The sequence below is a fragment of the Rosa chinensis genome, chromosome 3 (assembly GCF_002994745.2).
Source record: "Rosa chinensis cultivar Old Blush chromosome 3, RchiOBHm-V2, whole genome shotgun sequence".
Lineage (NCBI taxonomy): Eukaryota > Viridiplantae > Streptophyta > Magnoliopsida > Rosales > Rosaceae > Rosa > Rosa chinensis.
The window spans coordinates 45,946,861-45,969,303 of NC_037090.1; the positions used below are offsets into that span (position 1 = coordinate 45,946,861).

Consider the following 22,443-nt stretch of genomic DNA (forward strand, 5'->3'; position numbering starts at 1 on the left):
GTCGATGCCATTCTTGGCAGATTCTCAGTGGGGAGAATCTTAGTGGACAGCGGATCCGCTGTCAACGTTATCTTCAGCGGTTGCTACGACCATCTCAAGTGAAACAAAAAACTACTCCAGGATCACGAGCCACTGCTCAGCTTTTCCGGTGACATCACACAACCGCTAGGGTCGGATTACATGCGCTTGGTTATTGGCACTAGTCCGTGCATGGCGGAGGTGCATACGGAGTTCATTATCGTCGACTGTGTCAGTTCATACAACGCCATCATTGGTCGACCAGCGCTTAACAAGCTCAAGTGCATCATTGCCGGGTACATGCTTCTCATGCAGTTCCCCACGCCCAACGGCACGGGCTGTATGAGGGGAAGCCAGCAGCTGGCACGAGAATGTTATTCAACGACTATGGCGCGGTCAACGCGCCGCCATGAAATTCTGACGGTGGGTAATGAGGCACTGCCACCAAACATCTTTGAGGATCCTAGGGATGAGGAGGAGAAATATGTAAGGAAGGAGCCGGTCAACCCGGACACGTCGTTAAAGGTTGTCTGCATCTCAGACGAGCACCCTGAGCGGACAGTCCGCATAGGCGCCCAACTGGATCCAGAGGTGGAGGCAGAGCTCACTCAATTCCTGCGTGACAACGCCGCCGTCTTTGCATGGTCCTACGCGGACATGCCAGGTATCTCCCCTAAAATTATCACTCATAAGCTGACCATCAAACCCTTCTTTTACCCTATCAAGCAGAAGCGGAGGGCCTTTGATGAGGAAAAATACCGGGCAATCGGAGAGGAGGTCGCCAAACTACGGAACATTGGATTCATCCGCCAAGTCATCTATCCCCAGTGGATCTCAAACTTGGTAATGGTCAAAAAGCCCAGCGGCAAGTGGCGGATGTGCGTCGACTTCAAAAATCTCAACAAGGCATGCCCAAAGGATAGTTTCCCGCTACCTCGTATCGATCAGTTAGTCGATTCAACTGCCGGACACGAGCTCCTCAGTATGATGGACGCTTTCTCCGGAAACAATCAGATCAGGATGCACCCCAGCGACCAGGAATGCACCACCTTCACCACCGATAAAGGCCTCTACTGCTACAATGTCATGCCTTTCGGTCTGAAGAACGCCGGTGCAACTTACCAGCGGTTGATGAACGCCATGTTCGCTGAGCATCTGGGAAAAATCATCGAGGTCTACGTGGACGACATGCTAGTTAAGAGCATAAAGGCCAGTGGACATGTGGCAAACCTCAGGATCATAGTAACCATCCTCCTGGCCTATGATATGCGCCTCAACCCAGAAAAATGTTTCTTTGCAGTCACCGCTAGCAAATTTCTCGGTTACATCGTCAGCGAGCGAGGTATCGAGGCCAACCCGGATAAGGTACAGGCCATCCTTAACCTGGCGAACCCCGAGTATAAGGTGGACGTCCAGTGCCTCCAAGGCAAGTTAACCTCCCTTTCTCGATTCATCTCTCGACTAACTGATAGGTGTGCCCCATTCTTCAAACTCCTCAAAACAACTCACAAGAAGGTCATTGACTGGAACCCAGAGTGTCAGGCGGCGTTCCAGGGCCTAAAGGAATACCTGGCCGCAGTCCCTCTCCTTTCTGTCCCTGTGCAAGGAGAAACACTGTTCATCTATCTAGCGGTCTCGGCAACGGCGATAAGTTGCGCCATTGTCCGGCAGGAGGGCCAGGATGAGCTCCTAGTGTTCTACGCCGGCAGAGGCATGAACGGAGCAGAAACAAGATATTCACCGTTGGAGCAACTAGCCCTCGCACTTATCGTTGCCGCCAGACGCCTCCGGCAGTACTTCCAGGCTCACACGATCCATGTGTTAACCAATTAACCGCTGAGGCAAGTGATGCAGAACCCTGAACACTCGGGGCGCCTCAGTAAGTGGGCCATTGAGCTCAGCGAATTCGACATAGAGTACAAGCCAAGAACCGCCATGAAGGGCCAGGCAGTGGCGGACTTCATCGCTGAACTTACTGAGCGTCAGCCGGAACCCGGTACCCAAACGGAGCCCGGAACAGAAATAGTAAACGGTGAGGAGGCAACTCCCCTACAGTCGGATTGGAACCTGCATGTGGACGGCTCCGCTTGCGCCAAGGCCAGCGGCGCCGGAATCATCTTAACAGGACCCGGGGGACTTAACGCGGAGTACGCGTTGAAATTCAACTTCAAAGCTTCAAACAATATGGCGGAATACGAGGCACTTGTCGCCGGTCTACTCCTCGCCATTGACTCAGGAGCTGACAGCGTCAACATATTCAGCGACTCACAACTAGTCGTTAACCAGGTCAACGACAGCTTCCAGGCCAAGGACCAGCAGTTAGCGGCATATTTGGGGTACGTCAAAACCTTGCTAAAAAAGTTCAAATTTCACTCCATCACACAAATCCCCAGGGAAAAGAACGCTAAGGCTAATTCACTGGCGAGACTGGCAACCGCCCAACCACATTAGAGTCCAGCGGACACAAGGGTGGAATACCTTGACAAGCCAAGTATCACAAAGACCCTGGCGGAGATTTTCAACATTCAGGTCAATCCCAGCTGGATGGACGAAATCATTGCATACAAGCGCAGCGGCACATTACCAGAAGATAAAGTCCACACAAGACAGCTCAAACGCAGGGCAACCCGCTACAACATCCAGGACGGCAAGCTTTACCGCCAGGGATTCACCCACCCCAACCTCCGCTGTCTAACCCCAGAGGAGGGAAAGGTCGTCCTAGCAGAAATCCATGGCGGGGAATGCGGAAACCACTCGGGCGCCAGATCCTTGGCTAACCGCACAATGCGGCAAGGTTACTTCTGGCCCACGCTTGGTGATGACGCTCGGCGGATTTCGAGGTCTTGCCACAAATGCCAACAGTTTGCAGATCTCCCACACGAGCCAGCGGAACCACTGTCAGTCATCATCGGCCCATGGATTCATTCCACGTGGGGCCTTGATTTGATGGGAAAGTTCCAAACCACCAAGGGCCAGTTCAAGTACATCATTGTCGCCATCGACTACAACAGTAAGTGGGTAGAAGCGGAGCCACTGACGGCAATAACTACCGCAAAGGTAATCCGCTTCCTTTGGAAGAATATCTACTACCGCTATGGCGTCCCACATACAATCATTACAGACAACAGCACACAGTTCAATAATAAGGAACTCATCTCATTTGCCGCCAACCTGGGCACCAAGTTAAGTTTTGCATCTGTCGCCCATCCCCAAACCAACGGCCAGGTCGAAGCAGCAAACAAGATAATCAAGAAGCTGCTAAAAAAGAAGCTCGACGATGCCAAGGGTTTGAGGTAACTCAGCCCACCGCTAGGGTCAACGGCTACTGCCTAGAGACCAACAGTAACGGCGTCAACTTGGACAGGGACCTCCTAGAGGAAAAAAGACACAGGGCCCATTTACACAATTTACAAAACAAACAACGGGTATCGCGTTTCTACAACGCCAGGGTCAAGGCTCGGAGCCTCCAATTGGGGGACTCGGTCATGAAGGAAGTCATCCCGCCACCAACAAAACTCCGCCCAACATGGGAAGGCCCGTACAAAATTGTGGAAGTCGTTAGCCCAGGCACCTTCTACTTAATGGACAAGGACGGCGTCACATTGACCCACCCTTGGAATACTGAACACCTTCGGTATTACTACAAATAGTCAAACCGCTACCCAAGAGCATCTTGACTTAGCTAAATTTTTTGTTCAAATATTTAGCTAAGGGAAGCTACCCAACGGGTACTACCCCACTTTTGTACACTGATCCGTCAGTTATCAATGAAACGAGGAATTATTCAAACCATTGTTACCAAGTCTAGCACTGAGGGCAACTGGCAACGCCAGCAATCGTCGGCGGACTTCGTCCGCTACGTGGTGCACTTGGACCAATCTTAATTCCTTTAATGTTTCAGTGATCGACAGAAGAAATATATATATATAACTCAAAACACTAGCACTTGCAAACACATCATGCCAAACCAATTCAGAAATTTATTTCACTTTCAAAATTCTTTACAAGCCGTCGTGACTCAGCGGCCACAAAAAAAAAAAAAAAAAAAAAAAAAAAAAAAAAAAAAAAACAAGTAGGAAGGTCTCCAGCGGCCTTGGCCGGCTTCAGAGGTTGCCTTCGACATTTTCTGCTTCGGCGGGCGGCGGCACGATCGATCGACTCGCTTGGCCGGACCCTCGCGCCGTCGGACTGGGGGTCTCCATGGTACCATTCGCCCGGGTGTGTGCCTCCAGGAATCCGGCAAGTGACACCTCCGACGGGGTGGGGTGGGGAGTCTGCTGGGACCCTTCCGTTGGATGAGCGCCACTTTCTCCGCTGCCCGAGCAGGCACCTCCGGCTGGGGCAGGCACGTCTGTCTCCGGCGGGATACTCTCAGCCGGCGGCGCGTCAGGCTGTGACGCTTTGGCGAAGTCAATGGCGCCCTTCCGCTTCAGCATGTCTATATTTGCTCGGGCCCCAGCCTTCGCCGACTCGGTCATTGCCTTCTTAAACTCCGCCGACTGCTTGAACGCCTCAACGGCGGCGGCCGCAGCGGTACTCCCTTCAGCCCTCAGCTGGGTAACCTCACCCCCCAGCCGCTTCACTTTAGCCATTCGGTCGGCGGACTCCCGCTGCACAATAATGAGTTTTTTATCCTTGGCGGCTATCCGCTCCTGCAGCAGGACTATGTCTTGCTCCAACTTGGAGACATATTCATTCCTCTCCAAGTCCCGCTCAATGGCTACGTTGAGCTTACCGCGGACGTCGGCATAGTCACATTCCGCCTTGGCAAACCCCCGCTCCGCCTCCGCCAGCTTCTCCTTCGTCTCCGCCAACTCCCTCTGGAGACCTTGGATTTCATCCCTCAGCTCCCCCTCAATCAGGGGCCGCTTCGACGCCGCCACGAACATGTCGTTCAGTCCCGCCGATATTTGACCAAACGCCGAGCTGAAGGGCGATTGGTCAATTGCCGTGGGGCGCGAGATACCCGCTAGGCCGCCGAACCCTAGCCGTTCGCATAGATGGAAGAGGAACTCTCGCTCACCATCTGTCATGAACGCAGCGTACTCGGCAAACGAGTCCAAATCACTGCCGGCGGGCGTCTCTCCCTCCACCGCAACAGTTTTCGAAGGAGCTTGGCGAGCCTTCTTCTGTCGGCGGGCCCCGATTATCTCAACCTCCTCTTCCTCTTCCTCGTCAGGAGAATCAACCTGTCGGCGTTTTCTCTCCAGCGCCCTTTGGTTCCTGGCGGCTCCGCCGGTTGCACCACTTTCCCCTTTTGAGGGCCACGCCTCTGAGCAGGCATCCGCTCCTTCTGTTGCCCAGCCGCAACGCCTCCCCTCTCCCCGCCAGCCGCTTGGGTCCCCGTCTGCACTACCGGCAGACTATCCTCACTAAGGTGGGAGTGGTGCGGCATAGGCAGCACCACGGGAACCTCGGACTGACTCAGTGCCAGTGTCTCGGGGTTCACCAGCGTCTGCTGAGCCGCCAGCCCCTCGGCGTACATGGCCTCCAGAAAGTCGTCTATCTCCGCGCGGTCCATGGCCTTTTCGGAAGCATCGCGACTTGATTTATTACCCGGCGGAGTTTCTAAAAAAAATGGGTACCAGTCAGTCCAGATCACACACAAAAAAAAGAAGAAGAGAAAACGGTATGGCGGAGATTTCTCACCAATGGAACGCGTCAGCCGCTGGTCGACCAGCAACTCCCAACCGGTCAGAAGTCGGAAATCTAGCAAGTTGCGGTTCCGCCAGCAACCTCTGATCCTCGCTACGCGGCACTCTTCTTCGCGCGTTAGCGTGTACCGCAGTCCCGCTGCACAAAAACGGTAATCGTTAGTGAGACTACAAATACAAATACGTAAACCTGCCAACTACGTTCAGCGGAAACCGGTTACCAACCTCGAATGGGTTGGAACTCCGACTTAATCCTAAATGTCGGCCCTTCCTCGTTCGACCTGGCATGATACTCCCAACCCTCTGTGGCGACGCAGAAGGTCCCCCACCAGTAGGACATTGAGTCCCTTAGATTTTCGATCAGCTTGGGGGCTCCCTGCCGGCGGCTCAAGTTCACTTGCCCTTTGCAACCTCGGCGCTTCACGTACACCAGCTCGTAGAAGTGAAGCACTTCCGCCACAGTAGGCCCCTCGCACCCGGACAACCGCCAGAGTGAGTTCATGGCCAACATCAACTGCCACATGTTGGGGCAAATCTGACCAAGGGCAAGGCCAAATTCGCACACCAGGATTTGGAGATTTGGCACCAGTGGGAATGTCACTCCTTGGCCGAATATCGCCTCATGAACGGCAGCAAATCCCGCTGGGAGAATCGAGGCCTTCTAATCCGCTGTCGGTGGGCGCAGCTTCACCGAGCCCGGCAACCGGAACGTCTGCTTCATTCGGTTAACGGCAGCGGCGTCCATCCGCCCTTCTGCCTCGTCGATGGCGGTGCCATCAGATAGAAACCACGCCGACTCAGCATTCTGCCCCTCTACTTCTTCTTCTCCAGCGGAGCCGCTAGCAGCACTATTGCTCGCCAAACGCTCATCGCGCCTAGCGTTGGCAGCAGCGGATTCACCCGCCCTAGAGCTCTCTGGACGCGAACCACGACCCATAGATACTTCCCAGGGGATGGTCTGTAGCGGCTCAACTTCTAGCGGTTCTGGCAGTGAGGTTCCTGCATGGGCAGACGGACGCAACGAGTCAATAAAAATCCTATCCGCCGGGCTGAACGACACGTCAGACCCAGAATCCTCACTACTCGAAATCTCTATGACGTTAGCCATCCCAAAACCCTAAAACCCACATCAGTTAGCACAAACATAGATCTAGCCTATTCTCACATCAGTTATAGCCGAGGACATCAAGAACAAAAAACCCAGAAAATGCCAAAACACGAACAAACGCAATTCAAACCCCCCCCCCCCTAAAATCTCATTTTACACCTCAGAACACGCCCAACAAAACCAGCAGTCACCCCAGAAAGACAAACAACAAAACCCAGAAAGTAGCAGATCCAATGAAACAGGAAAAATAAATCCGGATACCAACCTCGGTGGTGAAGCCTACGATACGATGATGCACGGTAATCCTGGGGGGCCGCTTTCGCCGTTTCTCCGGGAACGATATCTCCAGGCTCCGGCAACCTCTTTCTTCAGTCTCGGACAAGTAGAGCGATAAGAACACGACTGTGGGTTTGAAGCTTTTACCAAAGTGTCAAATCTCGCTGGCTTTCCCCCCCTTTTATGTCAACATCAGCGCGTCCTCCGCCGTCCGCTGCAAAACGACATCACACGACAGCCGTACACGTGTCACAGACCTCCACTTACTACCCGGATTAAGCGAGGCGTCGCTTCGATTTCGAAACCCGTAATTACTATCATTTATGGTAAGCAGACGACCAGGCTTAGGGGACAGGCCTCCGCACGCTAACCCCCTGCGGGTTGGACACGTGTCTACCACCACCAGACGAAGCGTCTGGTGGAAGTAACCACTGCGATAACTTCACCAACCGTCCGAGTCTCCGCTGAACTAAACCCCGCCAGTGGAACTTCTCCCTTGTCATCCTCCAAGTGACGAAGTCTCCGCTGAGCGAAACCCCGCCAGCGGAACTTCTCCCTTGTCATCCTCCAAGTGACGAAGTCTCCGCTGAGCGAAACCCCGCCAGCGGAACTTCTCCCTTGTCCTCTTCCAAGTGATGAAGTCTCCGCTGCGCGAAACCCCGCCAGCGGAACTTCTCCCTTGTCCTATTCCATGTGATGAAGTCTCCGCTGAGCGGAACCCCGACAGCGGAACTTCTCCATAGCCATCCTGCAAGCGGGGTGTCTTCCGCTATACATCTCTGGCGGAACCCCCTTTCATCTTGCAAACTGCGTGCTTTGTTCAACGCAATATCGTTCAACAAAATACCGAAAGCCGCGTCTACCGGACGCTGCTTCCTGCTACATTTAGCGGGGGGATATCCGCCAAACTGCGAATCCCGAGGCCACGCCTCACTCTGACAACGACCGCCATGCGGCGTTACCGTCAGACCGTCCCTACGGGACACGGGGACTAGTCAATAGTCTACGAAGGCCCTGATCAGGCACGTTGACCCCCGTCATTTGGGTGTCACATTGGGCTCGCTACCCAACACCCTCTGCTCCGTGCAGCTCCCCTCAACAAACAATTTGCCGACCATCCGGAGGTCTATCTTCTTCGGGGAGTGGGGGACTCCCTGGGGGCCCAGCAGGGCCCGCCCGAAAGGGTATAAAGCGTTTTCTCAGTAAAACCAACGGTTGACAACGCACTGACGCTAATTATGCTCTTGCAAGTCTAGCGGAAGAAAACGCTTCAAACCACCGAGCAACTCCCCAACCAAGATTGCCCTCCTTGACTGGGGAATTGGGGGACTTGTACATGCATGTACATTTGCAAGCATAATTAGCTATAATGGGCCACGCTCATTGTACCGCCAAAGGTACTAATTCCAACTAAAGGAATGACATGCAGACACACCGCCAGGCAGGCTACGGCCTCGGCGTCGGACCACCTCCAGATCACCGCCGACGCGCCACCACGCGCCACGCCAAGATGGCATCAGAAGCTTCTGAAACTGGGAACTGAAGCATGTCAGTCCCACATCGAAAACAAAGAGAAGATCAACCTCTTCCTCACCTATAAAAGGTTCTCTCCTCTCTCCTCATTAAGGGGGCATTCAATACTTATCTACTGTTACTTGGTCAACACAAATACATTGACTAACTTAGGCATCGGAGAGCAGAAGACCGCCCGGCGCGGTCTCCCTCTGACGCCCATTGTATTTCATTTGACAGGTAACGGAAGCTTCGAGAACAACACAAGTACCGATCCGCCCACCGGATCAACGTTAGCTAGGGTCCAGCTACCGCTGGACTTTTAGACATCAACAGAAAAGATGAGAGCCCTGATAGTTACTTTTCTGGTAACAGTAGTGATTTCAATACTGGTAGTAGTCCTAGTGCTGGCACTAGCAACTCCGTTGATTCTCAATCGCTTGGTGATTATGGTGAGCAGAAGCCATCTTTATCAGAAACCTCTCATTCAAGGGACAGTGTTTACCAGTTTAATTCTCATTCCAATTCCATTTCGCAGTTGTCCGTTCCTCTGACAAATAACCTGTCTACTTTTGGTGGTGGGATGTCTGAATCTTCTGTAAATCAGTTTCTGGCTCAGAATATATTTACAGATAGTGAATCTGTGTTGCAGTTTCAGAGAGGGTTAGAGCAAGCAAGCAAGTTCCTTCCCAAAGTTAATCCATTAGTTATTAATTTGGAAAGCAGCACAGTGTCTCCAGAAGTGAAAGGACATGCTCCAACTGATATCGTAAACAAGGAAAAGCAGAGAGAAGACTCTAGGAGCAACTGGAGTTCAAGAAAGCTGTCAAAGGCGCAAATCAAGGTCCAATTTCAACACTTTAATTATCCAATTTTTGATATTTCCAATTGGGTTTTGCGATTTTGATTGTTATTGAAATTTCCAATTGGGCATTGCAGTCTCTGTTTGAGTTAATTCTGAGATGTGGGTAGTTAGAAAGATTATAACTTTGTGGTTTGATGCATAAATTGGCTTTGGTGTCTGATTTGTGGCTTTGGTTAGATTAACCAAAAGTTCCTAGTTAGATTAACCCTTGTGTTATATGCAATAGAAGGGACTGTGGTGCTCTGATTTGTGGTTTTGGTGGGTTTGGCAAGAGTGAGGATCGCAGGTTTTATTTGGCCATTTTCTTCTACTTTTGTTTTTGTTAGTTTCGTTTTCAGTTGTTGTTGGTTTTGAATTGTCAGGGGTTTTTACGTTTTAGGGCTTTTGGTTGTCTTCAGATTTGGGATTTAGGTGATTGATTGGAAAAGTTTCAAGGAGGAGAAACTTGAGGTTAAGAGTTGGTCGTGCTTTCAGTCTCATGCTTTATGATATGCTGAAATTGTTTTGGGACCTAGAATTTACACTTGGTCCGTTGGGTGTAGTATGTTAAGGATGATATGTGATGTATTGGTTATAAAGTTTAGTTTGGTCTTTTCTATAGCAAATTGAAACTGCAAGTTTGCTTTTAGATTGGTGTTCATATTGCAGCCAAGTAGTTTTGCCAAAAAAAACAAAAAAATTAAATAAATACCTGTTGTTGTGTCTCTGATTGTGTATATTACATTTGGCATGAGATTTTAATATTCTCATATCCCACTCATGCTAGAGTTGTTTTTAAATAGTTCATCTATTGCTCTTGATAGGGAACGGTGGTCGATATATAAAGATATTAGTGTAGAAGAAGGTCAGCTGGTGTTGGTGGGCTGAATTAAGTTTGCTTTCCTTAAGGTATGTCTCTTTGTTTCTTCTTTGAACATGACCTTATAAATTGGACTCATGCCTTGTAGTTTGCTGCTTGTGGTTGTGAGTTATGTGATGTATATATGCCTTGTGGTTTGCTGGTTGTGCTTTTGAGTTATGTGATGTATATATGCCACACATTAATGCTTATGGATGTTAATTCTATAAATGGTTTACATTTGGACAATGGGAGAGAATATGTTTTATTCTACTAATTAATGCAAGTTCTTTATGTTTTTCTGGAATATGAAAACATACTTAGAAGGTATGTGTCTTAATTTCTTCTTTGAACATGAACTGTAAATAGGCTTCATGCCTTGTAGTTTGCTGTTTGTGGTTGTGAGTTATGTGATGTATATATGCCCTGCAATAATGACCATTTATCATAAGTATATGAATAGTTTACACTTGGACATTAAGAGAGTATGTTTTATTCTGCTAATGCAAGGTCTCAGTGTTTTTGCGGAATATGGAAACATGCTTATATGTTTTTAAATGTGAATTGAATTGACTTCATCTGTTTTGTGGGGTTTTTCCTTTTTCTTTTAAACAAGCTATATTGTGTTGATACATTCTGGAATGTTTTTCCATGTTGCTTGAACTTAAGTTTGTTTGTTTTGTTTTCTTTTTTTTTTGTTTTTTTTTTTTTGTTTTTTTGTTTTTAAAGATGGATAAGTCTTGGATGCATGCTGATAGAAGATCAAAGACGTATGAGCTAGGTGTTGAGGAATTTCTTAAGTTTGCTTTAGAAAATGCTAGCGATGTAACTAATATATGCTGCCCCTGCGCTAAATGTGGGGAGACAGATGGGACGTTTTCGGTTGGGATGATTAAAGATCATCTATATTGGAATGGGGTAGATGAGAGTTACAAAGATTGGGTATGGCATGGAGAGCCTTCTAGGGCAACGATGAATGCCAATGAAGAGCTATTTGAAGCAACCGTATAGATGCTAGAAGATGGAGTTGAAGCAAATAATATAGGGTTGGGAGATGAGGCAGAAACAGGGGTTGGTGAGGATGAGGACTTTTCTGATAATGGTGACGATGAGCAGTTTTTTGTAGAATCGAATGACTTCATGAGGTTAGTCGAGGATGGGGATAAAGCTTTGTACCCCGGTTGTACGAAGCACACAAAATTAAATGCACTTGTACAGACTTACAACCTTAAAGCAAAACATGGAATGTCTAATGTGTGCTATTCTGACATGTTGATCATGATCGGAATGTTTCTTCCCGATGGTAATTTGATACCTGGTTCACATTATGAGGCCAAGAAGACTTTGGTTACATTAGGAATGGACTATAAAAAAATACATGCATGTCCTAATGACTGCATTCTGTATAGAGGACAGCATGCTGATGCAACTAGTTGTCCTACATGTGGGGAGTCTAGATGGAAACTGGGTAAAGATAATATCGAGAAGCAAGGGGTACCTGGGAAAGTATTATGGTATTTTCCCCCAATCCCACGGTTCAAACGCATGTTTCAATCAACAAAAACTTCCAAAGACCTAACTTGGCATGAGAATGAAAGGAGGAAAGATGAGTTTATGCGTCATCCGGCAGATGCCCCCACTTGGAAGTTAGTGGACCAAAAATGGCCAGAATTTGGTAATGACCCTAGGAACCTCAGACTTGCACTTTCATCTGATAGTTTCAATCCCCACAGCTCTTTAAGTAGTAGATATTCTTGCTGGTTAGTTATACTAGTTACGTATAACCTCCCTCCATGGCTATGCATGAAAAGGAAATTCATGATGCTAACATTATTGATTTCTGGACCTAAGCAACTCGGAAATGACATTGATGTATACTTGCAGCCCTTAATTGAAGATCTAAAAGCTTTGTGGGATGGAATAGATGGAGTGTATGATGCATTTAGAGGAGAATACTTTAAGCTGCGAGCTGTTTTGTTTTGGACAATTAACGACTTTCCCGCTTATGGGAACTTATCGGGCAGTGTTACTAAGGGGTACAATGGTTGTCCTATATGTTGCGAGAACACAAAACCTCATCGACTCTCTCATGGACAGAAAATGAGCCATATCGGTCACCGGAGATGGTTACCTCGCCATCATCCTTATCGAAGGCTAACGAAAGAGTTCGATAACCTACCGGAGTTTGAAACTGCCCCTGAACCCTTAAGTGGAGAAGAGGTATTAAAAAGGGTTGAGGGCATGAACTGGTCATTCGGTAAAAAGAACCCTCCTCCAATGTATAAGGGTTTGGAAGACCAAGCCAGACCTTGTTGGAAGAAGAAGTCCATATTCTTTGAACTTGAGTATTGGAAATTTCTTCTGGTTCGACATAATCTCGATGTCATGCATATTGAAAAGAATGTATGCGATAGTATTATCGGTACATTATTCAATATTCCAGGAAAAACGAAAGATGGAGTCGCTGCTAGGTTGGATTTGGTGGAAATGGGCATGAGGACTGGTTTGGAACCAATACCAGGGCCAAAAAAATACAAGTTTCCTTTGGCAAGTTAGAATTTGTTGCTAGAAGAGAAGAGAGCAATGTGCATGTCTTTTTTCAACATGAAGGGTCCTTACGCCATTTCCTCAAATATAAGGAACCTTGTTTCCTTAGATGACTTAAGGCTTGTTGGTCTCAAATCACATGATTGTCATATGGTGATGCAGCAGCTACTGCCGATTGCTATATGTTCAAGTTTGGAGAAACCAGTCTGATTTGCAATAATTCGGTTTTGTCTATTCTTTAAGTCAATATGCAGCAAAGTGATAGATGTTAGAGAGCTGAAGAAAATGCAGGAAGATCTAGTTTTGACAGTTTGTGAGCTTGAGAAGTATTTTCCACCATCTTTCTTTGATATCATGATTCATCTCACAGTTCATCTTGTTAGAGAAGTTGAGCTTTGTGGACCAGTTTTCTTTAGGTGGATGTACCCTTTTGAAAGATACATGAAAACCCTTAAAGGCTATGTTAGAAATCGAAACCAACCAGAGGGTTGCATTGCCGAGTCATATATTGCTGAAGAAGCAGTGGAATTTTGCTCAGTTCGTGTACTTTCTGGTGAAAATACAGTTGGCATACCATCAGTAGGCATTTTTGATGAAAGCTGCACCAAACCTTTATCTGGTGCTACTGTTGTGTCCGTCTATGGAAGGGAGTTGGAGCTAGCACATCTTTGTGTATTACAGAATATCGAGGAAGCAAGACCATACTTCAAGTGAGTTTTTGTTACAATTTTTATATACTGTTTACATTTTTACATGTTTGTTCAGTTAATTAATGTTGGTACTAATCACATCATTTTTACAGTGAGCACATGGAGATTTTGAAGCATACCTATCCTAATTTCAAAAAAAATCAGAACTGGCTGACCAATAAGCAAAATCAAACTTTTGCTAAGTGGATAAAGGATAGGGTAAGTAACAAAACTATCAATTTAGTTTCAGTAATATTCGTTAGTGTTTATTTTTTTTAAGGCAATAAGTGGCTGTGTAGTAATATATTTATATGTTTTCGCAGGTTCTTGAAGAATTGGGCAATCCTAATAATGGGATTTCTGAAACTTTGAGGTGGATTGCAGATGGAGCAAATACAGATGTACCTACATACTCTAGTTACATGGTTAATGGGGTTCATTTTAATACTAAGGAACGCGACAGTGTCCGAAAGGTGCAGAACAGTGGTGTATTTTTGCATGCCCGTGCTTTACAAGTATCTAGTGCGAAGGACAAGAACCCAAGATTTGAAGATATGCAATTTTATGGAGTGATTACAACAATATGGGAGATGGACTATCAGCAATTTAGAATCCCTGTGTTCAAGTGCGATTGGGTAGAAACTGCCAAGGGGATAGCAGTAGATGAGTTTGGGTTTACGTTGGTGAACTTGAATAGGATAGGTCATGTGGCTGATCCCTTTGTCTTAGGTAAGGACGTGAAACAAGTATGGTATGTAGATGACCCCCTTGATGATGATTGGTCAGTAGTTATAACATGTCCTGACAGAGATTATGCACATGATCATGATGAAGAAGAGGTTGAAAATCTAGAAGTTGAGCAGCAGCCTTTTGTAGCAACGATGCCAGTGATCGAGACGTATGAAAATACACTCGGTGATCAACAGCCCCACTACATGCGAGAAGGGACTGAAGGGATATGGGTTATTAGATGATAACTTGGATGATTAAGTTAATTTTGCTCCACAGTTGACATGTGTTTTGTTCTGATTTTTCTGCTAAGTTATAATGCATTAGGGACTGTTTGAATTCATCTTTACTTATTGCAGCACTTGTGTTTGATGTATTTGATTTTGTGTTTGCAGATAATGGCGCCTTCGACACAAAAACCTTCTTCTCAAGCACTAGCAATGGTAAAAAGAATGAGGGAAATTCAGCTAAGAAGGACAAGCAGATCTTCTAGCACTAAGCGATCCATTGGATCAACATCAAGAGGAAACTTGGGTTCAAAAAAGAGAAAAACTACATCGAAGGGTTCAACAGCTGCAAAAAGGGCAGGACTAAAGTTGCTTAAGAGAGGGTGTGTGACAATGTGTCGCATTGTGAGGCGAAAGATTATTGGAAAGAGGTTGACAGTTAAGTTTAACTTGAAAGGACAACCCATTGGGAAAGCTGGGAAAGAAATGCAGTCCTATATTGGTGTTCTAGCTCGCAAGAAGATTCCAATCTCAATACCGACATGGAATGATGTATTATCGGAAGAGAAACACAAAATCTGGGAAGGCATAAAGGTATGAGAACTGGTTTGGTTTTATTCTTCTAGTTTTAGGTCATGTTGAATATCATATATGCTTACATTTTCATGTATATATATATATATATATTTTTATGTATGCAGTTGGCATTTGTGTTGCATCCGGAGCATAAAAAAATGGTGATAAACTCAGCAGGAGTAAAATGGAGAGAATTCAAGTGCCTTTTGACGACCTGCTACATTCTCCCATATAGGGATAATCTAGAAGTTATTGAGTCTCGTCCAGAGGACTATCCTTTTGTTAATCAACTTGACTGGGAGATTTTTGTTAAAGATAGGCTATCTGAGAAGTTCTTGGTAAGATAACCAATATATATGTACATATATGTCTTGGTTTTGCTATATTGTTTTTTAAAGTTATATAAGCATGCGTTAACTGGACATTGTTATGTAGGAACTGCATGAGAAACAGAAAAGAAAACGAGCTTTAAATAAATATCCTCATCGGATGTCGCGTAAAGGATACTCCGGATTGGAGGAAGAACTGGTCAGTATTGTACTTTAACTTTCTAAGTTTATGCTTATTGATTTGTATATGTAAATAGAGACTGGTATAGATAGACTTATACAATTTATGTAGTCTGCAACAATGGATGAATCTTCACTTGATCGTGCAACAATGTGGATCAAAGCATGTCAGGATAAAAATGGTGGTTTTAAAGATTCTTTAGTAGAGGAGACGGCACAAAAAATTGTACGTTTGCAATTGGTTTGTGTATAAGCATTTTGAATGTATTGTTACACATCACTACCGCTATTTATCTATCCCTCACTCACTTATATGTTTTAGGCTGAATTGAAGAAAAAAGAGGCTGAGGGAGAGATAAGCACTTGTGGCGCAAATGATGTGTTGACCTTGGCATTAGGGAATCCTAAACATGCTGGAAAAATAAGAGGAGTAGGAGGAAATGTAAGGCAAGCTGCATACTTTAACCTCCCAAAACGCCGAAAGCAAAGTGTTGAACAAACCATGAGGCTGAGTGTTCAGAAGATAATGGAACAAGAGAGGGAGAAGATATTGGCAGAAGAACGGGCTATTTGGGAGGAGAGGTTGAGGAGGATAGAAGCAAAGGTTGATGGGAATGCTATGACAAATGACTCCCCCAAAGTTTCCACGGTTGACAAACAAGTTGGTTCTGGCCAAGGAAGTTGTTCAAATTTGCTAGAGAAGGGTGCCAAGTGTGCAGAAAACTTGATTAATAGCAATGTCAAAAAGTCTTTGGATTTAGAGCATCTTACGGATAATGTGAAAGATGTGATTCATATTAATGGACTCAACTTGGGTGCTACTGACAAGGATGGGGAGAATGTACCAATGGTTGTAGATTTGGATATCCAAAAGGGTGAATGTCAGGTAATCTTAAACTTGTTCTACATTTAAATGATTATATTGTTTGAGGTTAATTACGTGTTTTGCTGCCATGCATGTTATTTTTTAAAATCTAATATCAATCACTGGAAATCTTATAGCGTCTCGCATTGACATCTTTATTCATTTTTAGGCACAGCAAATTGGGAAAGAGTATGAATTGGCTTCAGGTTCTATTGATAATGTTGTAGCAGTTGCAACAATTATAGCAGGAAATGGGGAGTGCAACAGCGAGCTTATCCATGGTATCCCATTGGGTGAGGGAAATATTCGTGTATCGATTGTACGCTCAATAGTGGATGAAGCTTTGCTTCCATTTCCAATCAAAGATGAGATCTTGACTGTTCGTGATGCAATCGGGACATATGTAGCCTGACCTAAAGACCTAATAATTTTTCCGACAGAGAAGGTAACAAATGGTTATCCGATCAATAATGGTTTTAACTTCATTTAAATGTACACTAAATTTTTTTTGTTACTAACTAGATGGCAGCAAAGAGTAAAGGAATGAAGAAGCCGAGAAAAAGGGCAGAAGGAAATGATGATGATGAGGAGGAGGATCTGGACATGCAGTCATTGCCACCAAATGTTCCTGCATCCCTTAAAATGGTATGCATGTGGGTCAAAGAAACATTGACAAATGGGAAGACAATTATCTGCACCTTTGATGAAAAGAATTTTGGCAAAGTGTTGAAAACTTTTGTTAATAAGAAGGATATTAATAACTTTGCTACCATGAAGGAAGTATCGGGTAGCTGCATATCCATCTATATTAGGTAATCTGCTTGATTTAGTTGAAATTTATGTATATTGTGAGATTGAATTATGGTTTAATGTTGCATTCTTGGATTTGTAGTTATCTTCATGGTGTGTTGAAAAAGTCAAAGATGGTCGAAATGGTTGGATTTGTTTGTCCTACAGATATTGGTGCCATTGGTTGTGGCAATCCAATTGAGCGTTCACGTGCTATAGCTAACAGGATGAGAAATGCAAAGCGTGGCCAGATTTTTTTCTTGCCATATAACTGCGGGTATGTGATCTTGATATATTGTAAATATGCTGTTTGACATTGATATGCTCCAATATCTTGTCATCTAATATTGAATGCTGCTATTTTCTTTTTTGGAAGGGCTCATTGGATGCTAACTGTGATAAACCCTCATGAAGACATTGTTTACTTTATGGATCCTTTGAAGAGAAGATTGGCTACAGGAGAGTGGAAGGACATTGTGAACAAGTAAGTCGTGGTTTTTCTTAATCAGTAAATAATTTTATATCATGTTTGTAGATGCATTTATTATGTTATTTAACTTTAATTTCTGTTAATATTAAAGTGGCATCAAAATACATAATGCTGAAGTCAAAAGGCAGGGCCGAAAACCAACTGCTTGGAAAAACTGTGCGGTATGTTTATGGAACATTCTTATCCTTCACTTACTATTTCCTTCATGTATCTCACAAGTTCCCTTTTTTACTGTTTATAAGGTATTCCAGTGCAACAAAGCAGCACAGACTGTGGCTATTTCATAATGAGATACATGAAGGACATCGTAGAGGATAAGAACTTGGAGTTTTTCAGCAAGGTAACTAAAATTGTGCATTTATTTATTATTTTAATGGATTATGTTGGACTATTGTCATCTGGTATTGTAGACTATCAGTGTGTCACCAACTTGGACTAGTTTGCTGGATAAGAACTCATTGCATTGGACTTGTTTAAATATATAGTCATGAATTATTGGATAGTTTTCTGAACATTAAGTGCAAATCAATTTGTTTCAGTGGGAGAAAAAAGGGAAAGCAGCATATACCCAGCAGCATATTGATGAGGTCAGAAACGAGTGGGCAAAATTTGTTGTTAAAACATATATGTAAGCTTGTGGTTGGGTATCGACTTATTTTAGTAACCTTGATTTTACAAGATATATAGACAATATTATTATTACTTGCTAGATTGAGGTTACTTTTGGTTAGAATTGCTGGATATGGATATGTACTTTTGGAAATGTTTTGGATTGGCAATGTAAGAACAGATGGCATTGATATATGATAATGTTATATTTTGGATTTGTTCAGGATATGAATGTTCATGTTTGCAACAATTGTGCAAAGTTAATTCAGACAACATACATAGGTCAAATAACTGTAGTTTCCAAAGGTATCACACAACTGAAGGGTTCACAAAACCATTGTCTGAGATCTACTCATACAACACATCTAAAAACAGCAAATAATACATGTTGTCTGAACTACATTTCAGACAACAGAAATAACAAATTGATGTCGTGTGATCTCCATTCTGATAACATGTATAATAAAGTTACTGTCGTCTGATATCAATTCAGACAACAGATATAACAATAATATGTTGACTAAGATTCATTTCAAACAACAGAAATAACAACTTGATGTTGTGTGATCTCCATTCTGATAACATGTATAATAAAGTTACTGTCGTCTGATATTCAAATCAGACAACAGATATAACAATAATATGTTGACTAAGATTCATTTAAGACAACAGAAATAACAACTTGATGTTGTGTGATCTCCATTCTGATAACATGTATAATAAAGTTACTGTCATCTGATATTCAAATTAGACAACAGATATAACAATAATATGTTGACTAAGATTCATTTCAGACAACAGAAATAACAAATTAATGTTGTGTGATCTCCATTCTGATAACATGTATAATAAAGTTACTGTCGTCGGAAATTCAAATCAGACAACAGATATAACAATAATATGTTGAATATGAGTCATTTCAGACAACATAAATAACAAATTGATGTTGTGTGATCGCCATAAGACACAACTAAAACAACAATGACAATTGTTGGAGATTCATTTCAGACAACAGTGTCATTATAACTTTGTGGTGTGAAATTCATTTCAGACATCATGTAGTTGTATTGCTGTTGTCTGAGATTCATCACACACAACGCAGTTTTCCTAAAACTGTTGAGGTAATATAGCTTTTCTCAACAGTTAATAAACGAACGGTCATGTGAGTTTGTAACAGACAACAGTTAAACCTAATTATTTTAATTTGGAAATATTCAGACGACACATACTTAGCTATATATGTTGTGTGAATTTTAAATAGACAATGGTTTTTAACTGTCGTCTGAATGAGGTCAATCAGACGACAGGCTACTAGACAACAGCAGCTTTTTCATTCAGACGACAGTTAATGAACTGTCGTCTGATTAACGTTGTGGTATAGTGTGATGACTTGAAGCAAAAGTGGTTTGAGAACTCATTGATCGGCCCTACACATGCGTGGTACGTTAACTTGGCTCCTAATTTTATTCAAAACTGGGCCGACATGGAAAGAGCTTTGCATGAGCAGTTCTATCGAGCTGAACCAGAAGTCACAATTGCTGATTTGGCAAAGATGTCTCAGGAAGCACACGAATCAGCCCAAGATTTTCTAGATAGATTTAAGGCCGCAAGAAACAAGTGCAGAGTTAATTTGGGGGAGCAAGATTTTGTCTGGATAGCTCAACAAGGTCTAAATTACGAGTTGCGCAAGAAATATGAAGGAGTTGATATTAGAGGAATTTTTGAATTAACCACTAGCGTGGCTAGATATGAGGCAATCATCAGAGAAAAGACTCAAGCCAGATCAGCCTCGAAGGGAACTTATTATAAGAACCCTACTGTTCATGCTATGGAGGCCAATTTCGAAGGTTTGCAGGTCAAGGAAGAAGATTCGACCGACATCAATGCTGCCGAACTATTTGTAAACAAGCCATTGGTTTGTAAAGCCCTTGCAAAGCCAACAAACCCAATCAATGACAAACCTCAGCCAATAACCTACCATACCAAAGATGGCACACCTTTAAGATTGACACCAACTCGCACTTACTCTTTTTATATCCCAAAGGCTGATATAATTTTTGATCAACTTGCTGAGAAAGTAATTAAATTGCCGAACGGCCATGTTATACCTAAGGCCGATGAAATTAGAAATAAGTCTTATTGTAAATTTCACAATTCATGGAAGCATTCTACTAACAATTGTGTGGTTTACCATGATCCTTTGCAGGATCTCATCGAAAGAGGAAAGCTGAAATTCCCTGAGTCGAGCAAACCGGCTTAGCTTGTCGATACCGACCCTTTTCCAGTCAACATGGTGTACGTCAACTTCCCAAGAGATCACAGGAGGACTTGACCTAATATGAACTTGTCTAATCCAAGGGCCCGTAGGAGGTATATGTTTCGTGACCAGAGGAGGGAGCCAGTTTATGATAGTCAAGATGAGGATGCATATAATATGACTATGCCACCGGCTTTGAAGGCCTCATTGTCATCTACTTCAAAAGCACCGCCAACCAGTGATGTGATTCTGTGTAGCCGTTGCAATTGTGAAGTAACCCTCGGTAATCTTCTGCAAATCAAGAACCAAGAGTTAGCTACTAATCAACAGGTAAAGCCAGAGTTAAAAGCTCTAACTAATTGCGAAGAAAGTAAGAAAAGAGACACAGAAGGGAAACATGCTAGCAATGGATTAGGGACTCCCACGATCAATTCAGCCGAGGATGAAGTACTTAAGCTTTTTGGCCCTCACAGTCCCAAGAGATTATATCAAGGACAACAAACTTCCCAAAGTGTTTTTAAGATGATAAAGGAATCTGAAAACGCCGAAAGCAGACGACTTTCGGTGAGGAGGAGGTTGACTTTTGAGGATGATGATCTAGAGGGAAATTTTGCTGACGGTTTCAATAGCCGACGACGATCAAGTTTTTTGACTAAGATGATCGATTTTATGACCAAGATTACTTTGCTAGAAATAGAGGTCGTAGACCTTATAGGACATATCGGCCACAAGTTACTCATGACAATAGGTGGTATGGCCGAGCGGAAAGAGATCAACCATTTTCCCCTTTGACAAAAACTCAAAAGAGACTCATGAAAAGGAAGTGGCGGCTGCAAGGCAGCAAGGGTCTGAAGGGTAGGAAATAAAACGCTCAACTGAAGCCGATAACAGAGAAGCCCCCATAATAAGAGAGGACTTTCATAAGGATTCAGGAGAACGTATGGAACTTGAGACCATCGGTGACCATTTTGAGAATGTTCTTAGCTTCCCAAAGCCACCTCATCTGCGGTTTGGTGAAGGAGGGGTTAAGATCTTCAAACATTTCAACACTCCATTTAAGTTGGCTGAATTAGAAACAATGAGAAAGTTTCATCAGAAACATTTAGCCCTTGCAGTCTATGGGCTTCCGAGGAGACAAGATTATATTCTCAATACAATAATAGCGAATTCTGATGCAGATCATGCTCTGATTCGGCAGGGTTTCCATAGCTGATTCATTACTCCTAGTTTGAAAGCCTTGTATCAAGCACATCGCAAAGGAATCCAAAAGAAGGATATCGTTGCTCATAATTCAGTTTCAGAAGCTGACTTTCATTTCCTTAGATGTTTTCATAAAAGTCACTCGGCTAAGCAAACCTATGGCATAATGCTAGAAGAGGTCCAGCTCGCAAAAGAACTTGATGATTATTTAGAGAATAAAGACTTCGCGACTGAAGAGCAAGCGAAGGACGATGCCAGAGCTAAGGATATTGAACAACAGAAGGAAATACAGATGGCGGCTAAGGATAAGACGCCAAATGAGAAAATCCCCACCATAAAAGTACTGAGAGGACAGGATCAGCCGTTCTCAAATCAAGATCTGGGAATGATGAAGAAATATCATAGGATGTATTCAGCATTGGCCACTTATAGCCTAACTGAGGAGGAAAGCGCGATGACGAAGATGTTGGAAACAAATCTGTCTTCCGAATACCTGCGGGCTCGTGCAATCGAGTGGCAAGCCGAGACAGAAAAGACATCCACCAAGCTGACGACTGGGGCCATTGAAGAATTAAAGAAAGAGCAAGCCAGTCTCAATCAGAAGTTGAAGGATAAGGAAATGGTAGATGGTTCTGCCGCAAACAAAGGCAAGTAGGACGATTTTGCAGACGATGGTGATGAGGAA

The 22,443-nt window shown here is 44.1% G+C and overlaps 1 protein-coding gene and 1 long non-coding RNA gene across 2 annotated transcripts; both read left to right on the forward strand.

Annotated features, from left to right (window-relative positions):
- The first annotated feature begins 17,933 nt into the window (after nt 1-17,933).
- Nucleotides 17,934-18,518, forward strand: LOC121052381. The gene is made up of 2 exons (XR_005808882.1): nt 17,934-18,032; nt 18,232-18,518. It is a non-coding gene; the product is annotated as an uncharacterized LOC121052381 (long non-coding RNA).
- A 1,266-nt stretch (nt 18,519-19,784) lies between these two features.
- On the forward strand, nt 19,785-20,561 carry LOC112194648. The gene has a single exon (XM_024334863.1). The coding sequence runs from the start codon at nt 19,785-19,787 to the stop codon at nt 20,559-20,561; it is 777 nt and encodes a 258-aa protein (XP_024190631.1).
- Nucleotides 20,562-22,443: the final 1,882 nt, after the last annotated feature.